This window comes from Nansenia antarctica (genome assembly GCF_963989245.1).
Source record: "Nansenia antarctica genome assembly, chromosome: 14".
Lineage (NCBI taxonomy): Eukaryota > Metazoa > Chordata > Actinopteri > Argentiniformes > Microstomatidae > Nansenia > Nansenia antarctica.
The window spans coordinates 32,153,159-32,175,487 of NC_137684.1; the positions used below are offsets into that span (position 1 = coordinate 32,153,159).

General features: G+C 45.1%; 3 protein-coding genes and 1 long non-coding RNA gene across 7 annotated transcripts; 3 read left to right on the plus strand and 1 right to left on the minus strand.

Annotated features, from left to right (window-relative positions):
• Positions 1-4,382: 4,382 nt before the first annotated feature.
• LOC308170082 (sedoheptulokinase-like) lies at positions 4,383-6,429 on the plus strand (the record flags this gene model as incomplete). Its single annotated transcript, XM_080544814.1, has 7 exons — positions 4,383-4,517; positions 4,612-4,688; positions 4,724-4,761; positions 4,864-5,038; positions 5,567-5,719; positions 6,001-6,059; positions 6,401-6,429. The coding sequence occupies 7 exons, from the start codon at positions 4,383-4,385 to the stop codon at positions 6,427-6,429; spliced, it is 666 nt and encodes a 221-aa protein (XP_080400940.1).
• Positions 6,430-6,697: 268 nt separating this feature from the next.
• LOC308170083 (E3 ubiquitin-protein ligase TRIM35-like) lies at positions 6,698-7,948 on the plus strand (the record flags this gene model as incomplete). The annotated part of the gene is made up of 1 exon (XM_080544815.1): positions 6,698-7,948. One exon carries the CDS (start codon positions 6,698-6,700, stop codon positions 7,946-7,948), a length of 1,251 nt encoding a protein of 416 aa, XP_080400941.1.
• Positions 7,949-10,061: 2,113 nt separating this feature from the next.
• On the plus strand, positions 10,062-12,040 carry LOC308170369 (uncharacterized protein). Of its 4 annotated transcripts, none has more exons than XR_013937786.1 (9): positions 10,062-10,181; positions 10,263-10,323; positions 10,404-10,454; positions 10,766-10,810; positions 10,894-10,958; positions 11,082-11,199; positions 11,407-11,475; positions 11,569-11,648; positions 11,910-12,040. XR_013937786.1 is itself a non-coding variant. In XM_080545153.1 (9 exons), the coding sequence occupies exons 1-8, from the start codon at positions 10,135-10,137 to the stop codon at positions 11,628-11,630; spliced, it is 510 nt and encodes a 169-aa protein (XP_080401279.1). In that variant the 5' UTR covers positions 10,062-10,134; the 3' UTR covers positions 11,631-11,648; positions 11,910-12,040. The 4 variants fall into 4 exon arrangements, 3 of the variants coding, with proteins under 3 accessions (XP_080401279.1, XP_080401280.1, XP_080401278.1); XM_080545153.1 differs by having other exon boundaries at positions 11,577-11,648; XM_080545154.1 differs by having other exon boundaries at positions 11,569-12,034.
• Positions 12,041-14,512: 2,472 nt separating this feature from the next.
• On the minus strand, positions 14,513-21,792 carry LOC308170370. Its single transcript, XR_013937787.1, has 4 exons — positions 21,721-21,792; positions 19,264-19,339; positions 18,181-18,310; positions 14,513-15,223 (listed from the first exon to the last, which is right to left on the minus strand). It is a non-coding gene; the product is annotated as an uncharacterized lncRNA (long non-coding RNA).
• Positions 21,793-22,329: the final 537 nt, after the last annotated feature.

The window sequence follows — 22,329 nt, forward strand, 5'->3', positions numbered from 1 at the left end:
TCATTTTAAGTTTTAATATGTTTTCAGGCGAGAGGCGAGAAAGTAACCATATATATTCCCAAAATGTGTCCAGTTTATCAAAATAACGTGTTCGCTAGCTACATTACGTTGCTTAGATACCTACACTGCGGAGTTCCACAGAAACATTGTAACATAATTGCTAAACAAGTTGTAAAATTATTTGGGGGGCCAATATCTTTAGCTAGTTAAAGTAACTAGCTTACTATATTGTTGTCTTAGTAGTTGGTAAAAGAACAGGATTAATATAAATATATATGAGCAATAACGTATCGTGGGCTTGCTGCAGCAAGCACAATAACAACCAACATGTCCGTCTGAAGCTACAATACTGGGACCAGTGTTCCCAACTTGGCGACTTTGTCGCTATATCTGGCGACTTTCCAGACCCCCCTGGTGACTTAATAAGTAAAAAGCGACCAGCGACAAATTTAGCTACTTCTTCTGGTCATTTGGGGAATTACTGTAACGCATCTAACATATCCCGTGATCCGAGATTCACGTTACAATCAGTGCTGCCAACTTGGCGACTTTGTCGCTATATCTGGCGACTTTCCAGATCCCCTTGGTGACTTAACTAGTCAAAAGCGACCAGCGACAAATCTAGGTACTTTTTCTGGTCATTTGGGGAATTACTGTAAAGTAGTAAACATATCCCATCGCAACAATGATTTTGTACAGTTCAGTATAATATTTGTAGATATGTTTTTGTTGAAATAATATTCACTCAGTCTTTTAGTTTCACACTCAAAAATCCCTCAAACGGTTCACCCTCTCAGTCAGCTTAGCTAGCTATCATAGCCTAGGTCATTAACCATAATGGATCAGTCAAAACGTATAGCAAAAAGGGTTAGGGTCACTTTTCAAGTGATTGCAGTTAGCCTGATTAGAATGGATTTAGTCCGTTTTTCATCTGCTGTTAAAATAAATAAATACCCAGCGTAGCCTGGAGTTGACCTGAGTTTCCCTATGTTATGTGGTAAGTGTGGTGTGTGGAGTTTGTACAGTATTGTCGCTACTTTCCTCAAGTGCTCAAACTGTTTGCTTTGCCTCAGATGATACATTTGTGATATTTAACTTTATAATCAAATGTATCCTTATGGCCATTAAAGTGACTTCACTTTGTGTATGGGGGCGTTGTATGCTGTAGCATTAAGATCTCTCTTCACTGGAACTAAGGGACCTAACACAAACCATGAAAAACAGACCATAATTGTGTCCACATACTTTTGGCTATGTATGTAGCGTATCATACTGTATGGCGTGAAACGTGAAAAGGGTCCCAGCTGTTTTTGCACATTATAGAACCAGTGACTGAAATTATACAAATGTTCCTCAATCACTTTAAAATAGTCCACATCTGAACTTGGCGTGAGGCTTCAGACTAGGAGAAGCACGTAGATGACCAGGATATGGAAGAACGTGTGTGTGTGTGTGTGTGTGTAGAAGCAGTGTTCCTCAACAAACAAAAAAGGGGGGAAATAGCTTTAGCATACAAGGTAGTACTTACCTAGCCTTAGCTAACGTTAGCCTTTAGGCATTCACTTCAAGTGGTTACGATAAGGGTAAGGCAAACTAAAATAACTTTTGTCAAAATTGATGCAATTCCGCCTCGAACTCACAGTGTTAGGATTGCAAGTTATTATTATTATTATTATTATTATCATTATAACAAATCAGCAATGAATGTCAGCTCAATTCATCTGATAAATAAGATTGAATCAAAACAGAACCAATGCAAACAATTAGCTATGTTGAAAATCTTGACTGATTAGTAATACAACAGGGGGTAAACTTGTGCCCTTTTTTTTAGGGTTATAGGTTAGATTGAACTTCCCTGGAGAGACGTGAGAGGCACCACACGTGAGCACAGTTAGACAGTGATGTGTCCCCACCCCGGGCCTAACCCTAACCCCATCCCGGGCCTAACCCTAACCCCATCCCGGGCCTAACCCTAACCCCATCCCGGGCCTAACCCTAACCCCATCCCGGGCCTAACCCTAACCCCATCCCGGGCCTAACCCTAACCCCACCCCGGGCCTAACCCTAACCCCATCCCGGGCCTAACCCTAACCCCATCCCGGGCCTAACCCTAACCCCATCCCGGGCCTAACCCTAACCCCATCCCGGGCCTAACCCTAACCCCATCCCGGGCCTAACCCTAACCCCATCCCGGGCCTAACCCTAACCCCATCCCGGGCCTAACCCTAACCCCACCCCGGGCCTAACCCTAACCCCATCCCGGGCCTAACCCTAACCCCATCCCGGGCCTAACCCTAACCCCATCCCGGGCCTAACCCTAACCCCATCCCGGGCCGTTTCAGTTTCCAAATGAGCTCATGGGAACGACTCAGGTCGTTGCTCAGACAGAAAGCTCTGCCGTTGCTCTGCGGTTGGTTGTTTGCTTCACTCTGCGGAGTTCGGCAGAAAGGATGATGAGAGGGGAGGGAGGTTGTGAGAGAAAGAGTGATGGGATGGAGAGAGTGAGAGGAGGGAGAAACGGAGCCAGATGAGGAATGTTAGCGTTAGCATGCTACTGTCTGGAGCGTTTAGAGTCATACGGTATTCTGCCTCGTAACAAAAAAATATTCTCTCTGGCTCACCACAGAGAGAGGGTGTGTGGGGGAGGGAGAGAGAGAGAGTGTGGGGGAGGGAGAGAGAGAGGGTGTGGGGGAGAGAGAGAGAGAGAGGGTGTGGGGGAGAGAGAGGGTGTGGGGGAGGGAGAGAGAGAGAGTGTGGGGGGGGGGGAGAGAGGGTGTGGGGGAGGGAGAGAGAGAGTGTGTGGGGGAGGGAGAGAGAGGATGTGGGGGAGGGAGAGAGAGAGAGAGGGTGTGGGGGAGGGAGAGAGAGAGTGTGTGGGGGAGGGAGAGAGAGGATGTGGGGGAGGGAGAGAGAGAGAGGGTGTGGGGGAGGGAGAGAGAGAGAGTGTGGGGGAGGGAGAGAGAGGATGTGGGGGAGGGAGAGAGAGAGAGAGTGTGGGGGAGGGAGAGAGAGGGTGTGGGGGAGGGAGAGAGAGAGTGTGTGGGGGAGGGAGAGAGAGGATGTGGGGGAGGGAGAGAGAGAGAGAGGGTGTGGGGGAGGGAGAGAGAGAGGGTGTGGGGGAGAGAGAGAGAGAGGGTGTGGGGGAGGGAGAGAGAGAGGGTGTGGGGGAGGGAGAGAGAGAGAGTGTGTGGGGGAGGGAGAGAGAGAGAGAGGGTGTGGGGGAGAGAGAGAGAGAGGGTGTGGGGGAGGGAGGGAGAGAGAGAGAGAGTGTGGGGGAGGGAGAGAGAGAGAGTGTAGTACTGCACTCTGAGGAGGTAGTCGTCGTGTCTAGCACGGAAAAAACGTTGTTACAGGTCAGAACCAGATGTTACGAGAATCCGTGGTACATGGTGGATATCGGCACAGCTAGGGGGTGTATATATAACGGCACTCCGCTTAGCGCCTAACCACCCCGCTAGCTGTGCCGATATCCACAATATACCACGGCTTCTCGTTACATAACGCTTACATATCATATCATATCAAAGGCCCAACGGTCTGAGCAGCTCTTAGACATCCCTGGTCTGGCAGAGAGGTCCAGAGGCCTGGTGTGGGTTCTGGTTCTGGGTGCATGACATAGTTTGGCTTGAGTTTGACTCTGAGTGATAATTAGATCAGCAGACCACAGAGTATAAATAAACATCACTGAATCAATCTGTGTTATTATGTCTGTCAGGCTGACATGCCTTTACACACCCTTGGTTTTTTATTGGTTAGTGACCACACACACACACACACATACACAGGGCAAGTTCTCCGGCACGGTGCCGGATTTCCGGCGCGGGGGAATTTTGAGCAAAAAATATATTAAAAATGTGAATTAAAAAATCACATGCTATTTGTTGTTGTACATCGTAATTTAAAGAGTCATCTTCAGCAAAGAGACAGTTCCGCCTACCAATGGTATCACATTGCTCAAGCCAACCAACGACTTCTAGCCAATCGGAGGCAGAAGCCTTGTTCGATTTTTTGATGATGATCTGGCCAAAGTAACAACACAACACCTAGTCAGCAGGAAAGTAAACATCGCCAACTCATCAGCCCTCATGCAGGAGCTCAAAGATATCCTGGAGTCCAATGGTCTTGACTGGTCACTAGTCATCAGTATTCTACTTGATGTCGATCTATTGATCTATTGTTATAGGGATAGTGGCTTAATAAGTGATGCAATCAGTTTGGCCTTAAGTAATTTAATCAGTTTGTTCTTTTAAAGACATCTAAATATATTATTTTATTTTGTATTGAGTATAAAACAGTATTAATGCATTTAAACATTGAGACAAGAAGCTGTCTCTCTATTTACAAACAGAAGCCACAAGCTACCGGTAAACTTATTAGCAACGATGGCGAAATATGTACTAGGGATAGACATAGGAACTACTTCAATCAAGGTCGTCTTATTCGATATTTGTTCAAAAAACGTATCGGAGAGTTTCTCTTTGCCAACGACGGCAGATGTCGTCATCGATGAATCACATGTATGTGGTACTAACTGTGTTCAAATAGTTTCCTGTTTATCCAGTCTGCATTTAATTGTTTCTTCTGAAAATGCCTATATGCTTTCCAATGTAGGCTAAAGAACAAGATACTGGAATAAAAACTCTGAATGAGTGCATCGCCTCTCTGACCAGAGACAAGCTTCAGACAAGGTCATTAAAGTTGGGGTGTTGGGGTGTTGGGGTGTCTGCATGCATGGTGTTTTGTTCTGGAAAGCAAAAACAGGTAGGCTAAATATGGTACCCAATATGGCACATGTTCATTAGATTTTTAAGAAAATCCCAGTGCTACTTTGGTGAACCAAATCCTGTCTTATCTACCACCCAGGGTGTGATTGGTCCAATGGAAACCTCTTCAGACCCAGAGACACTAGTCAGCTGATCACCTGGCAAGATGGACCCTGCAGCAGTGATTTCCTGTCCACTCTTCCAAAACCAGACTCACATCTCAGTGTCGCCACAGGCTTTGGTTGTGCTGCCATATTCTGCTACATGAGACACAGGTACACACAGCATGCACACATGACCAGACTGACTGCCAATAATAGACACAGTATGTTATATAGGTCATTGTCAACCTCCTCCAGTTTGAATTATTTAAATTGTCATATTAATCCGATCCAAATAAGTGTGTGTGTGTTTAATATACTGTATATGTTATGGTACATGTGGGAAAACTAGGGTTAGGGTTAGGTGCTAGGGTGACATGGTACATGCTGGCATGTCTAACCCTAACCCTAACCCCAAACCTACCCCTACCCCTAACCCTACCCCTAACCCTAACCCTAGTTTTCCCACATGTACCGTTTTCTGGTACATGTGTATATATAATATATATATATATATATATATATATATATATATATATGTTACGGTACATGTGGGAAAACTAGGGTTAGGGTTAGGTGCTAGGGTGACTTGGTACATGCTGGCATGTCTAACCCTAACCCTACCCTAACCCTAACCCTAGTTTTCCCACATGTACCATATTCCCACATGTACCGTAACATATATATATCATTTGAATACAGGCCAGGGTTTCTGGCTGATTTGACAGTGGCAGGATCCATCCATGACTATGTGGTATCCATGCTGTGTGGTTTGGAGAGATGTGCAATGACTTCCCAGAATGCAGCCAGCTGGGGCTACTTTAACACTGCCACCAACCAGTGGAACAAGGACATGTGAGTATATACTGTCTAAAAATGGTGCTGTCCTACTACAAAGTATGCATGGGTTAGAGTGTGTTTTACATCTATGGACAAACGTGTTATGCCCCTCTCATTAGATACACTGGAAACTACTACTACTACTACTACTACTATTTAACTCTTTGTATTTAATGCGTCCAAGTTTAAAGGGTGTTACCACTAATTGTGTGTGTTGTTGTGTGTTAGCTAACATGCGTGTGTGTGTGTGTGTGTGTGTGTGTGTGTGTGTGTGTGTGTGTGTGTGCACGCCGTAGTCTGAAGGATGCTGGCTTCCCTGGGTCCCTGCTCCCTGAGTGTGTGTCACTAGTCATCAGTATTCTACTTGATGTCGATCTATTGATCTATTGTTATAGTGATAGTGGCTTAATAAGTGATGCAATCAGTTTGGCCTTAAGTGATTTAATCAGTTTGTTCTTTTAAAGACATCTAAATATATTATTTTATTTTGTATTGAGTATAAAATAGTATTAATGCATTTTAACATTGAGACAAGAAGCTGTCTTCTGTACCCGCTCTCCCAATATCTCAAACTGTGACCCCCCTCCCCAAGAAAAAGTTTCATTTTTTCCCACTTTAAGCCCTGCATACACACACCTGACATAATTCTGCTTGTGACCCTTGAACACAGTGACGTGACTCATACCTTGTCTGAAGCTCCACCCTCTAACCTGTTGAGCACTTAACAGTGGAGAGCAGAAGTGAACCACACAGAAGGCTAACATTCAGCTCTCTGGTGCTGCCGTTCACTAGCATGCTCCACAACATTACATATGTATGACTCTCTGAAGGACTTTACACTCTTTTACCATCAACATTCAAAACTACCACAAAGGAAGAAGCAACACCGTAAAAAATCTGGATTTGACTTCTTACTGACTTCAACTCGGTGAGTTTTCAGAAGTGAACTTTCACCTCAGAAGCCATTACAGGGGAGACGGAGGTGGTGAGAGAATGGCGTCTAAACCAAAAAAAGGGTCTGAGGTGCTCTGCAGTCTGCACAGTGAGAAACTTAAGATCTTCTGTCTGGAGGATAAACAGCCCATCTGTGTGATATGTGTGAGGTCAAATCAGCATAGAAAACATGACTGTTGCCCGTGCCCGGTAGATGAAGCTGTACTGGACCATAAGTGTGAACTCCAGACTGCACTGAAATCCTTAAAGAAGAAACTGAAGACCTTTCAAGAGGTTAAACTGACTTGTGATGAAACAGCTAAACATATTGAGAGCCAGGCCCAGCGCACAGAGTGGCAGATGAAGGAGCAGTTTAAGAAGCTTCACCAGTTTCTACGAGATGAAGAGAGAGTCAGGATCGCTGCACTGAGGGAGGAAGAGGAGCAGAAGAGTCAGGTGATGAAGAGGAAGATTGAGGGGCTGAGCGGAGAGATATTATCATCACTTTCAGACACAATCAGAGCCATGGAGGAGGAGCTAAAAGCTGATGACATCACATTCCTGCTGAACTTCAAGGCCTCCATGGACAGAGCCCAGAGCACACTGCCGGATCCAGAGAAGGTTTCAGGAGCGCTGATAGACGTGGCAAAGCACCTGGGCAACCTGCAGTTCAGAGTCTGGGAGAAGATGCAGGGAATAGTGGAATACACTCCTGTGATTCTGGACCCCAACACTGCCAACCCATGTCTCATCCTGTCTGAGGATCTGACCAGTGTGACATACAGAGAAGAAGAACAGCAGCTTCCTGACAACCCAGAGAGGTTTGACTCCTATGCTGTGGTCCTGGGCTCTGAGGGCTTTGACTCAGGGACACACAGCTGGGACGTTGAGGTGGGGGGGAGTACAGGCTATATGCTGGGTGTGATGACAGAGTCTGTAAGCAGGAAGGGCTCAGGCTTTTGGGGTGGATGCTGGCAGCTTGAGTTTTGTAATAGGAGGTTTTATACAGATGTTCCACGTGTTCCAGGTGGTCGATACACTCCCCTCACAGTGATGTTTCATACATGTGTTCCAGGTGGTCGATACACTCCCCTCACAGTGAGCCAGAAGCCCCAGAGGGTCAGAGTGCAGCTGGACTGGGACAGAGGAGAGCTGTCATTCTCTGACCCTGACACTAACACACACCTACGCACACTCAAACACACTTTCACTGAGAAAGTCTTTCCATTTATCAGGAATTATTGTAACCTTTATCCTCTGAGGGTGTTACCAGCGAAGGTGTCTGTATCCATGGTTACGCCCTCTGTCTGAACCAATGATTAACTAACTTACAGTACTTAGACCTTAGTGTTCCTCTGAGACAATCAAACATCAATAACACTTTAACACTCTAACCCCTGACCCTAACCCTACTTTTTTTTTTTTTTTTTTCCTGTCTGTCTTACATGTAACGATGAATTGAAAATCAAGGACCCCAATTGAAATAAGCCAGTGGCTTTCTTGGGTTTTTATCCTGTTAGTTGACCTTGTATGTAATATGTACTTTCATGTACCTACTTCTGCAAATCTTCTAATAAAGTTTTCAATCAATCAATCAATCACTAATCAGTCAGCAATGTGTCCAGACATATAAAAGATTAATAAAACCTTTGATTATGATGTTCAACTGTCTGACTTTATCACAAAACAAACTAGATGATCGAGGCTAGTTCCCATATGTTGTTGCTTAGAGGATGTTACCTGGAAACTGTAACATAACACACCTAAAAACATGCTAACCATGCTAACCAGCTATCACCATGCTAACCATGCTAACCAGCTATCACCATGACGCCAGCAACCTAGCCGACACGTTAGCATCCTTAGGCGTTCAGAACGTTTGATAAAGGCTGCGTTCGTAAATTCACTCTGAGACCGCCGGAGCGCACAATGGGTTCAACGTCATAAAGGGACCAAGTAATCTGATTGGACGAGAGGCATTCCAAGAGTGCTGATCAGACTTCCAGAGCGAATTTACGAACGCAGCCACTAGCCAGATAGCTACCGTCCGTCGCTAAACCTGTCAGACAAATGGGACAATGTAATGTTCTTATAACGCTGCCAGCGAGCTGCATGAACTCTACTGAACGATGTTACGAAAACATGAATGAATGAATGAACCTCCGTTCGCCCCTCATGCACATTTTGTTTTTCCATGTCAGTGCAATTTATTTTTAATTCTTATGCAAAACGTTCGATGCCAGTAAGCAGTATATACTCACTGAGTATGCTAGTATGCAGTATATACTCATTGAGTATGCTGCTAGTATGCAGTATATACTCACTGCAGTATATATATAGTATACCATTCCGAACACAGCCATTATGTTTCGCTCGTTCACAGGAAGGACAGCGGGAGCTACGTGAAGCGCCGGTCGGACTTCTACGGGACCGCGTACAGACACGACCTCAGACAGGACCTCACCTTCTCCCGGCAGAGTCGCGTCATGTAACCCTAACCCCTGACCCTGACCCCTGACCCTAAGAACACCAACGTCGCTCAGTTCCTATAGTATCCATCTGCGCGCAACAAATCCAACACCCGGAAATGTGTTATGCAAATATGCAGGCGCGGTATGATGACGTATGGTACATCACATTTCCGGGTGATGGATTTGATGCGCGCAGCGCAGATGGATACACTAGGAGTAAACCATGAATCGCCTTACTACGGCCTTACTACGGTGAAAACTACGGAAAAAAACTAATATGTAGAGTACAGTCCTATCAATTGTTATATATATATATATATATATATATATATATATATATATATATATATATATATATATATATACAGAGCATAACTTTATATGCAACATATGACATCCACAGTAGTAGACTATAAAGACATACAATGTAGTTGAGCATTTCTCAGCTTTAACCTTCATATGCCATTTGCTTGTGAGTTTGTGTCTATTGTATTACCCCCAAAGTGTCCTTTTTGCTTATTGTCCAGAATGCGTTATTCCCTGTAGGTAATGAGGCCACACCAGAAAGAAATTTTCTTTCTAGATTCGCAGTATTTCAAAACTCCAAGGGGATTCACCTCTGAAGCCTACAGAACACTATTAAGGTTGCCCCAAATATTTTTTGCTCTGGCAGTCACGTTCCCCTGACCTGCCTGGCGGTCACGTTCCCCTGACCTGCCTATGATGTGTGTCCTGGCGGTCACGTTCCCCTGACCTGCCTATGATGTTTGTCCTGGCGGTCCCCTGACCTGCCTATGATGTGTGTCCTGGCGGTCCCCTGACCTGTCTAATGTTACTGCCATTTCTAAAGACTTGTGTTCAATCAGGAGGCATTGTGGCAATGCATGCATTATGTACTGATTGTTTGTCCAACATTCAGAAAGGATTGGCTTCCCGAAAGCTGGAGTGGACTTAAATAGACACATTTCCAACACAAGGAAAGAGAAACACAGAGAAATCCTCCTCATTGAACTTTTGCAAATAAGCATGATCGACCGACTTGCATGGTGTGAAGTGGTTCTGAAGCAGCAGTGGTACGAATGTTGTTCCTTTTTTCTCTCCTGTAGGAGGTGTGTACTTCTTTGTTTGACTTAGTTTTATTCTTGGTTGCCCAGGGGTGTTGCTGAGAAAATTGTTGCGGGATCCTGGACAGAGAAGACTGGTCTGGATTTGGAGGTATTGTTTGAATGTTACTATCATATTATAGCTATAGTCATAATTACCTACTATTCTCTAACTAACTTTTCTTCGTACAGGGGCTTCCGAGGCAGACCAGTGGCAATGACTGTGGTGTCTTCATGATAATGGTGAGTTATGGTAATGCCACCAAGTGATATGGCACACTTGATTGTTCCTTAAAACCATCAAAAAAATGTGTAAATGTATGTAACAATGACTGACCACCACTTAGTCCTGACCAACATTCTGTTTGTGCATTTGCAAATAAAAAGGTGTGCAATAAAAGGTATTAAGGAACATTCATGTGTGCAGACCTCTCATATCAGTTTCCTATGGAGTTATCAGCCATGTACATTTCATTGGATGTGTGTGACTACCTTCTCACTGAGTTATAAGCTGTCACATGGTAATCTTGTCTTTGTGTCTTTTCTCATTACAGTATGCCTGGTATTTCGCCATGGAGGCTACCTTTGACTTCAGCATTGTAAGTATTAAGAAAACAAGAACCCATTATATCAATATGCTATAAGACTTTGAATGCAAATTGAGTAACTGCTCTTTCTTTAGGATGACATGTCTCTCCTGAGAAGGTGGTGGTGTATTGTCCTGGTGGAAAACATTGGGCTGGAAGGGTATGCTGCAGTGCTACAAAAATAATAATTGTATTTGTACATATTTATTATCAAGAGGACTTTGGGGTAACACCTGGCCCTACAATTCAACCTTCCGGTGAAGATAATGTGTGTTAATTTCAGATATGGAAGGAAGTTTGCTCACTTTAGTGAGGAAGGCAGAGCGACCCTTCACGACAGTGTCCCACCTGTATTCAGGACCTATTCAAGTGTTAAAAGGAGTCATGCAAGCAACACCATGGTCAGTGCATCTCTCACTAAGTATCTATGACCGTGTGCCTGTTTCTGAATGGGCTACTGCTCCTAAAACACATACTCCATGCAACTTTATGGCACATGCAATATGTTTAGTGGTACTGTGTCATTCTGAATCCAGCCTGGATCTCTTTTTGAAGTAGTTAACCCTTTCATGTAAAACATACTGGCAATAATGGTGGACTCTGTACAGATGCCACTGGACACTGACGAGGACCACACGTACTTCAAGAGGCCTTACAGCTTTCCTCCTAAAGAATTGGTTAGTGTGAATGAAGTTTATTGCATACAAACATACTATCCACCATTCACAGCTGTACACATAGTCATGCTTATGTGTGTATCCTGTTACCAGGGACAAAGATGTCAGAAGCCTGGAAAGTGAAACCACACTTTATATCAGGACACTTGAGGTAGAATGATCAAGGAAAGAAAGTGAGTGACTCATTCAGTACTTAACTGCACCTTTTCATTGTAACATGGTTAAGCACTGTATTATTATTTTAGGAAAGGGCTCAACAAGTTCAACACCAACGAAGAGTGACCAATGACTTGTTAGTGCATTGCATTTGCAATGCATTTTGGAAACATGAGGAGAGTGCTAATACAAATTCCATGACAGTTTGCAACCACTGATGAATGTGAGTTTCTTAAATTAATTATTAATCACTTCTTTATAACATTTTGTCTCAACAGTGAGAAGCAGCTGTCTCACCATTATATGGTCGAAAATGTGAGAAGAAAAGGAAGCTGAAAGACCATAGAGACAATGTTGAAAGAGCACTTGTGCTAAAGTGCAATCAGCAATGATGTCTTGATTGAAGCGCATTGAGTCGTATCTTGTGAGATGCGCTATACAAATAAAGCTTGAATTGATTTGATCCCTTGTACACTTTTTTTGGGCATTTGTGTTGCAACACACCTGTACATTCTGCACTCTACCCTGTTAGGCCCTTATTTTACTCTAGACAGAAGGGTTGTAACACTTGTTATTAATTCCATTTGGTATACCTCATAAACTTTCTTGCATTTCTGGTGTTTGCATTTTACATATTCTAAATATATGCTATCTACATGTCGCACTGGATGGGGTTATTGCTGTTGACTCATCAGAAAGTAAAGACTAATTCACAGAGTGTATGAAGATTCCAGTAAGGGTTTTGTGAAGGAGCCCTAGTGCTGTTGACATCAGAAATAGAATGTTTTATTTAGCTCATCAGTGTGCACTCAGCACCATGGACACCTCCAGCCCAGCACCTTGCACCACGGTTCCTGCCCTGCTCCATGGATTACAACGATGATCGCCTGACCCTTGCCTGACTCCACCAAGTCCTTTGCCTGACCCCTCAAACCTGTTTGACCTAATAAAGTCCCTCACCTGGGGTCATTGACATTCTTTTATTTATATACAGTTAGGTCTGGAAGTATTTGGACAGTGACACAATTTCCATAATTTTGTCTCTGTATGCCACCACAAAGGATTTGAAATGAAACAATCCAGATGTAATTGAAGTGCATTTTACAGCCTAAGGATGGCCTGTTTCAGTTGCATTGAGAGCTCTGTTGACTGCATGTTGTGCGTATACAGCAACAGCCTCCAAATGCAAATGCCACACTTGGAATCAACTCAGACCTTTTACCTGCTTAATTGATAAAGAAATAATGAAGGAATAAATAGCCCACACTGGCCCATGAAACAGCTTTTGAGTCAATTGTCTAATTACTTTTGGTTATTATACATAAGAGCTATAATTCATAAACCCTTCCTTCAATTTGGATGTGAATACCCTTAACCTAAAGCTGAGAGTCTGCACTTTAAGCCCAGTAAATTCTGTTGGAAATCTCATATAAGATACGTTAGATCCAAAGTATCAAGGAGTATTGCAGTATTGTGCAGGGCAAAACATATTCTGGAACAGAGGATGTTGTATACTCTATATTGTTGTCTTGTCTTACCCTATTTGAGTTACTGTGTGGAGATATGGGGAAATGAATATAAAAGCACTTTAAACCCATTGATTACACTACAGAAAAAAGCTATGAGGATTTTGATTGATTGATTGAAAACTTTATTAGAAGATTTGCAGAAGTAGGTACATGAAAGTACATATTACATACAAGGTCAACTAACAGGATAAAAACCCAAGAAAGCCACTGGCTTATTTCAATTGGGGTCCTTGATTCTCAATTCATCGTTACATGTAAGACCGACAAAACAAACTAGTACTATCTACAAGATAATACAGACAAATAACTATTACTATCTACAAGATAAAAATACATCCATCATGGGAAGAACAATACAACAAAACATCAGGTATGTACAGCGGGTAGGGCAGGTGGGGACATACACCACAGGTGGGGGCGGGGGACAAAACACAAAGTATGTACAGTGGGTAGTTCGGGTCTTTTAATCTGATTTTTGATTTAGAGGGTCCAGTTACGGATTGCAGCCTCCTGTAAATGTTTTTTGAGAGTGGTTTTGAAGGTGGGCAGTGTTTTGCACTCCTTTAAGATTATAGGAAGGGCGTTCCACATTTTTACTGCAGTACAGATTGTACATGAGGTCGGATATCGTGATCACACTAATAACTTGTTCCTAATGTCAAAAATATGAAGAAAATATGAAGGAAAGCAGAAATATTGCTCTATTGCTCTATTTAAAAAAAGGTTTAAATTATTTTTAATGAAAAAGTATTAGAACGGATGATACTGAAATATATGTATTAATTAATTGGATTATATAATGTAAGCATAATTGTTAAGTATAAACAGGGGTAGGACAGGCTTCTTCCTACTCCTTTTCGAACAATTGATAGGACTGTACTCTACATATTAGTTTTTTTCCGTAGTTTTCACCGTAGTAAGGCCGTAGTAAGGCGATTCATGGTTTACTCCTAGTGTATCCATCTGCGCTGCGCGCATCAAATCCATCACCCGGAAATGTGATGTACCATACGTCATCATACCGCGCCTGCATATTTGCATAACACATTTCCGGGTGTTGGATTTGTTGCGCGCAGATGGACCCTACTCCTCAGTTCAGCTGCTCAGACTTAACATGTGCATGAATGCATGAATGAATGAATACAACAACGAAATTTTGGGGGGGGGTATGTACCGCAACTGTGCGCTGCTGTTCCCACAATAAAGACATTTGATACCATTGAGTTTTCAATCAGCTTCCTTCATCAAACTAAAACAAATACGTTGTAAAAAAAAAAAAACACAGAAAGTTCAATGGCTTTGTCTGAAGATGACGAGGCGGATTTACATTTGGATAACGGTTGTATTTTCCCTCGTAAGAAAATCAAAACAGAAAGCATCAATTAATCCTCATTTCTTTATTTCCTTTCATTACAAAAACATTCGCTTTTCTTTTTTTCTGGGGAAGCTTTGTTATTGTAGAACGGGCTCAACGCCCACCCTCGACACGCCATTCAGAGAGCAGACAAGCTTCTTACACGTCATCCACTGACATGGTTACTGGTGAAGAACATGGCAGTGAGCCACTGGGAGGGAAGCCAATGATTTTCCAACAGAGTAGCGAGGCGTCAAACCTACGGCTCACATCTGACACAGCAAACAACAGTAAGATGCTCATCTCATTGGGGGGAAACAGGAATGTACAAAAAAAAAATATCCATCCAAATTTCATCAGGAAACAAAACAAAAACAACAAAAAAAGACAGTAGGCCTAAAGTCAAGGAGAATGAAGTGCAAGGATGGTTAGCTTTCCAGCCTCAGTAGAACAGCAGTGCCTGAGTGTCTGTCCACTCGCACTCTATAAGACACAGAATATTACATTTACTTTCAAGTGGAACGAACAAAAACGTCAAACTGCTTTTTAAATTGTCAATTGGAGTCATGGAATATCATGCCGTTTTTGACAGTCTGATTTTTCTTTTGTGTGTATGTGTCCTTTCTAAATGATTCCTTGAAAAAACAAAAAACAAAAAGTGAAGTATCTTCAGTATTCTCAAATGTTCCGTCATCATTTACTCTCCAGTCTGAAAGAGAAAACACCACATCCATTAATAAGCTGCACCGTTTTCAACAAACGTGACACAGCCTGATCATTTTGGTCCGCATGTCGGCAACCGATCAAAAACGTTCTGACTTTTCGTTTGAAACACGGAACTACGTTTCAACGTTGTTGAGAATCACAACACAAACTCGCTAGTCGAGCCAAAATACTGCAACAACGCAATGGATTGGGTGAGTAATCCCCCACTGCTACCTAGTTAACTATAACACTACTTTACATTGTTACCTAGTTAACTAGAATACTACTTTACATTGTTATCTAGTTAACTAGAACACTACTTTACATTGTTACCTAGTTAACTACAACACTACTTTACATTGTTACCTAGTTAACTACAACACTACTTTACATTGTTACCTAGTTAACTACAACACTACTTTACATTGTTACCTAGTTAACTACAACACTACTTTACATTGTTAGCAGGCTCACAAAACAAGCTGTGTTAGTTGACTAGCGATGTGTCGTTGATTTTCAACAACGTGGAAATGTATTCACGTTTTTCTAAACAAAAGTCAGATCCTTACATTAGATCCCGACATGAGGACCAAAGCATCAGAACGTGTCACACATCACCTCATAGACCATAAGCCTGTTAGGTACATCACACAGCCAGTCGGCCACACGCCTTGGACACATGTGAACACCCGAGTTGAACAGTGAGGATGTTGTTCATGCAGTTCTTAGGAACACACAGATGCAGCAGCCGACACACACCTCCTCCGCAACGCAACACAACGCAACGCAACGCAACACAACACAACAGCACAACAATGACGATGATCATGACATCTGTCGACACGGAGGAGAATGCAGACCAGGTGCCGTGGCATGGTGGAGCCTAACCAACATCCAGGTCTGTCTGAGGGAGTTAGAACTATTATGGGGTGGCAGGGCAGGGCATTATGGGTAACACGACATGGGCAGGGGAGAAAGGTGAGGTGGTGGTGGGATGAGGGAGAGGCGAGCCAGCCAGGAGTCTTCAAAAAACAGGTGAACGTAGGGGCACACACACACACAGGCAAGCACACACGCAAACACACACACACACACACTCGCACACACACAGGCACACACACAGGCAAGCACTCACACACACACACACACACACACACACACAGGCACAGGCACACACACACTCTCTCTCTCTCTCTCTCTCTCTGCAGGCCAGTAGCGATGCAGTGGCCCATAGGAGACCCTTACTTCAGCCTGGAAGACAGGAAGGCTGCGTGTTAACATGACCTCTACCGCAGGCTCCTATACTTGGCCAACCTACTACTCTGCTCTGCTGCAATCCTACAGAGGGGGGGAGGGAGAGAGGGAGGGAGAGAGAGAGGGAGAGAGAGAGACAGCCGGGCGGAGAGAGAGAGAGAGAGAGAAACAGACAGCCGGGCGGAGAGAGAGAGAGAGAGAGACAGAGAGAGAGAGAGAGAGAGAGAGAGACAGAGAGACAGAGAGAGAGAGAGAGAGAGAGAGAGAGAGAGAGAAGGGTTAAGGAGACACTGAAGGAGTAGAGCAGCTAGAGAAGAAGAAAAGCAATACAGGCAAGCAGAAACCCCGATAACATATAACTAGTTATAACACATGTAATAACTGGAAAGAGATCAGCTGCTGCTGTGATACCACAGCACGATGACCAGGAGGTCCGTTAGCCCCTGTGGTGAAAGAACAGAACATGAGGAGACAGAGGAGGGAGAGGAGGAGGAGAGGAAGAGGAGAGGAGGAGGAGGAGAGGAAGGAGAGGAAGGAGAGGGAGGAATGGGAGGAGAGGGAGGAGAGGGAGGAGAGGAGGAGGAGAGGAAGAGGAGAGGAAGGAGAGGAGGAGGAGAGGAAGGAGGAGGGTAGATGCAGAGTAAAGCAGAGCATTTCCCAGCTGGACATCTTCAGCCAGAGACAGTTGGAGACCCTAACCCTGGTGTCTGTGATGACCCTAACCCTGGTCTCTGTGGCCTGTCGAGAGCACTACATGTTAATGGACAGAGGGACTCGCCCACGTGGTTCACCCCCCCCCCCCCTCACACACACACACACACACACACGGTCGTCACTGGCAAGCCCCCCCTCGCGGTCCCAGCAGGCAAGAGGCTCCACTCCTCTGCAGCCTCGACCTCTTGGGACAAACTAAAGGGCTGATGTGGAGGAGGAGGAGAGGGGTGGGGGGGCACTTACACAGACTCTGAGGGGGCCGTGACGCACGCCAGTCAGCCACAGCCAAGAGGCCCCCGCCCCCCCCCCCACAGAGCCACAGAGTCATTCTCATCTGAAAGGGCCGAAACTTTGGGGGGGTCGAGGGTGGGGGGGGTGGAGAGCCTCTAGAGAAGATCTGTCCGTTCATGCTCTCTGGGAGCTGAACCGAGGGGGGGGGGAGGGGGAGAGCAAGAGAGGAGGGGAGGAGGAGAAAGGAGAGGAGAGGAGATGAGAGAGGAGGAGATGAGAGGAGAGGATGGGAGAGGAGAGAGGAGAGGATGGGAGAGGAGAGAGGAGAGGAGGGGAGGGGGAGAGAGGAGGGGAGAGGAGAGAGGAGGGGAGAGAGGAGGGGGAGAGAGGAGAGGGGGGGAGAGAGGAGGGGGAGAGAGGAGAGGAGGAGAGAGGAGAGGAGGAGAGAGGAGAGGAGGGGGGAGAGGAGGGGGAGAGAGGAGAGGAGGGGGGAGAGGAGAGGAGGGGGGAGAGGAGAGGAGGGGGGAGAGGAGGGGGAGAGAGGAGAGGGGGGGAGAGAGGAGGGGGAGAGAGGAGAGGGGGTGAGAGAGGAGAGGGAGAGAGGAGAGGAGGGGAGAGAGGGGAGGAGAGAGGAGAGGGGAGAGAGGAGAGGGAGAGAGGAGAGGAGGGGGGAGAGAGAGGAGAGGGGAGAGAGGGGAGGAGAGGGGAGAGAGGAGAGGAAGGGGGAGAGGAGAGAGGAGAGGAGGGGGGTGAGAGAGGTACCTCTTCACTGCTTTCTGGGCCAGCATGCGGTTGCCAGCCAGGAAGGTGAGGCTGCCGATGACGGCCAGGTACTTCAGCGTCTGGAACATGTTCAGGTGGGTCCAGTACACGTACATCAGAACCAGCATGGCTGAAACACAGTACACGTACATCAGAACCAGCATGGCTGAAACACAGTACACGTACATCAGAACCAGCATGGCTGAAACACAGTACACGTACATCAGAACCAGCATGGCTGAAACACAGTACACGTACATCAGAACCAGCATGGCTGAAACACAGTACACGTACAGTACATCAGAACCAGCATGGCTGAAACACAGTACATGTACATCAGAACCAGCATGGCTGAAACACAGTACACGTACATCAGAACCAGCATGGCTGAAACACAGTACACGTACATCAGAACCAGCATGGCTGAAACACAGTACACGTACATCAGAACCAGCATGGCTGAAACACAGTACACGTACATCAGAACCAGCATGGCTGAAACACAGTACACGTACATCAGAACCAGCATGGCTGAAACACAGTACACGTACATCAGAACCAGCATGGCTGAAACACAGTACACGTACATCAGAACCAGCATGGCTGAAACACAGTACACGTACATCAGAACCAGCATGGCTGAAACACAGTACACGTACATCAGAACCAGCATGGCTGAAACACAGTACACGTACATCAGAACCAGCATGGCTGAAACACAGTACACGTACATCAGAACCAGCATGGCTGAAACACAGTACACGTACATCAGAACCAGCATGGCTGAAACACAGTACACGTACATCAGAACCAGCATGGCTGAAACACAGTGTCTCTCCCCCCCCTACCAACCTGGTGAGGGGTCAGCTCACTGAAAACATTTTAGTGTCGTTTTAGTCTACAAAAAAAAACATTTTAGTCAAGTTTTCTGTCGATGCTCAGAACTAAGAAGGATATAAATGACTCAATGTGACTAAAACAAACTTCCGTCTTCGTCTAAAGACTAAAATACCAACTGTAACACCGCTGCAGTCACATGACCTGCAGTCACATGACTCACTCTGCTGCTGTCACATGACTCACCTGCATGGCCCACGTGGAACAGGACGGAGCTGGGGGTGGCGGTGAAGTTGGAGATGTTCGCCCCCAGTTTGATCCACTGAGAGGAGAGGAGGGGGGGGGGGGGGAGGGAGGGGAGAGAGAAGAGGGGAGGGGGGGTGAGAGGAGGGGAGGGAGGAGGGGGGGGAGGAGGGGGGGGGGAGAGATGAGGGGAGGGGGGGGAGGAGGGGGGGGGGAGAGATGAGGGGAGGGGGGGGAGGAGGGGGGGTGAGAGGAGGGGAGGGGGGGGAGGAGGGGAGGGAGGAGGGGGGGGGGAGAGGAGGGGAGGAGGGGAGAGATGAGGGGAGGGGAGAGGAGAACAAGACGGCGTTATTTGTAAATCATGACAACACAAACAGAAGAGCTGAAGGAGGGTTAGAGTTAGTGCGTCCCTGTAACACAAAGCCCTGGTCTGAGCCTCGCACACCACAGCAGCGTCACCACTGAACACTGCAAACGCCACAGAAACAATTCAATTACATAACCGCTGTTTCATGTTTAAAATGTAATTTAACTGGTCAAAAGAAGCTTTGTTCATCAGATGCAGAGTTCAGTCACTCAGTAGCAAGGTTGTATCTGTGAAGAGCGTGAGCAAACAGAACATCCAACACCAAGAGTTTCACATTTCAACCTTTTCTAAAACGACAGTTGATGGTGAAAGTGATTCTATATATATACATTTCTTTCTTCTTCTATCACGTTGACTGCCAGTGGCCCCTGGCCTGAGCTAGATTACTCTTCCTGCTACGACTGGTGAACTGTTGATTCACTTGCTTAGTTGAATGTATCGATTGTAAATTGCTTTGGAATAAGACGTCTGCTAAATGCCTACAATGTAAATGCAGCAGGAAGAGAGGATGAGGGTTAGGGGGTAGGGGATAGAGGATAGAGGATAGAGGATAGAGGATAGAGGATAGAGGATAGGGGATAGAGGATAGGGGATAGGGGATAGGGGATAGAGGATAGAGGATAGAGGATAGGGGATAGAGGATAGAGGATAGGGGATAGAGGATAGAGAATAGAGGATAGAGGATAGAGGATAGAGGATAGAGGATAGAGGATAGAGGATAGAGGATAGAGGATAGAGGATAGGGGATAGAGGATAGAGGATAGAGGATAGGGGATAGAGGATAGGGGATAGAGGATAGAGGATAGAGGATAGGGGATAGAGGATAGGGGATAGAGGATAGGGGATAGAGGATAGGGGATAGAGGATAGAGGATAGGGGATAGAGGATAGGGGATAGAGGATAGGGGATAGGGGATAGAGGATAGGGGATAGAGGATAGGGGATAGAGGATAGAGGATAGGGGATAGAGGATAGAGGATAGAGGATAGGGGATAGAGGATAGGGGATAGAGGATAGAGGATAGGGGATAGGGGATAGAGGATAGAGGATAGAGGATAGGGGATAGAGGATAGGGGATAGAGGATAGGGGATAGAGGATAGGGGATAGAGGATAGAGGATAGGGGATAGAGGATAGGGGATAGAGGATAGGGGATAGAGGATAGGGGATAGAGGATAGGGGATAGAGGATAGGGGATAGAGGATAGAGGATAGAGGATAGAGGATAGAGGATAGGGGATAGGGGATAGGGGATAGAGGATAGAGGATAGGGGATAGAGGATAGAGGATAGAGGATAGGGGATAGAGGATAGAGGATAGAGGATAGAGGATAGAGGATAGGGGATAGAGGATAGAGGATAGAGGATAGGGGATAGAGGATAGAGGATAGAGGATAGAGGATAGGGGATAGAGGATAGAGGATAGAGGATAGAGGATAGAGGATAGGGGATAGGGGATAGAGGATAGAGGATAGAGGATAGAGGATAGAGGATAGGGGATAGAGGATAGAGGATAGAGGATAGGGGATAGAGGATAGAGGATAGAGGATAGGGGATAGAGGATAGAGGATAGAGGATAGAGGATAGAGGATAGAGGATAGGGGATAGACTGATAGAGTCTGGAATTAGATAGGGATAGAGCAAACGGGAGATGTCCTGTTACATACACAGGATGTCAGGACACAGACACACAGACACAGACACACAGACAGAGACACACCAAACTATAGATGATCTAGTCTGACAGCTTCTTTAAACAAGACAACTAAGACTGTAGCCTTACTATGTTTATCTTCAATTAGTTCAGTCTAGTTCTAAAGTGACCCACATGTTACTGTCTGTTTACTCCAAATGAGCTGGACGGAGATCTAACGGAGTTCACTTGGTTGGTGTCAAAGTTTGCAGAGGCTCAAAGTCCAGAGAAGAAGCTGCCTCGTCCACATGTCAGATACTGTCATACTGTGTTGCATATAAGACAGTTCGCAGCATGTATTAACAATATCACAGTTTAGTAACTGATCGTTGTATTACACAACATCCCAACATGTCTCACTTATGGTGCAAGTAACAGACAGTAGCGGACAGTAGTCTACTTACCACAACTTTGGTGCAACTGTTCCGCGTTTTAACATCCGTTAAAGCGAGGCTGTGCAGGTTTCAGGAGGAACTCTAAACATCATATCGACCACTAGAGGGCGCAGTTTGTCTAACAACCATAGTACAGACATTATACAATATGACCTCATGGATATGTCCTTCATAACATATCAACTGTCCTAGTCTCATGGATATGTCCTTCATAACATATCAACTGTCCTAGTCTCATGGATATGTCCTTCATAACATATCAACTGTCCTAGTCTCATGGAAATGTCCTTCATAACATATCAACTGTTCTAGTCTCATGGATATGTCCTTCATAACATATCAACTGTCCTAGTTTCACGGATATGTCCTTCATAACATATCAACTGTCCTAGTTTCATGGATATGTCCTTCATAACATAGCAAAAGTCTTAAGAAATACAAGTGGTGGAAAGTATTGAAAAATACTGAAATAGTTAATATACTGTACTGTAGATAGATGCTCTGCACAGAGGAGTTACTGGAGATGTTGATTCATTCATTGTGTTCTAGGCCTAGTCATTTGCTGGTGGTTACACACAGCTTCATTTACAGACAGCTGGTGTTTTATTGGTGTATTAA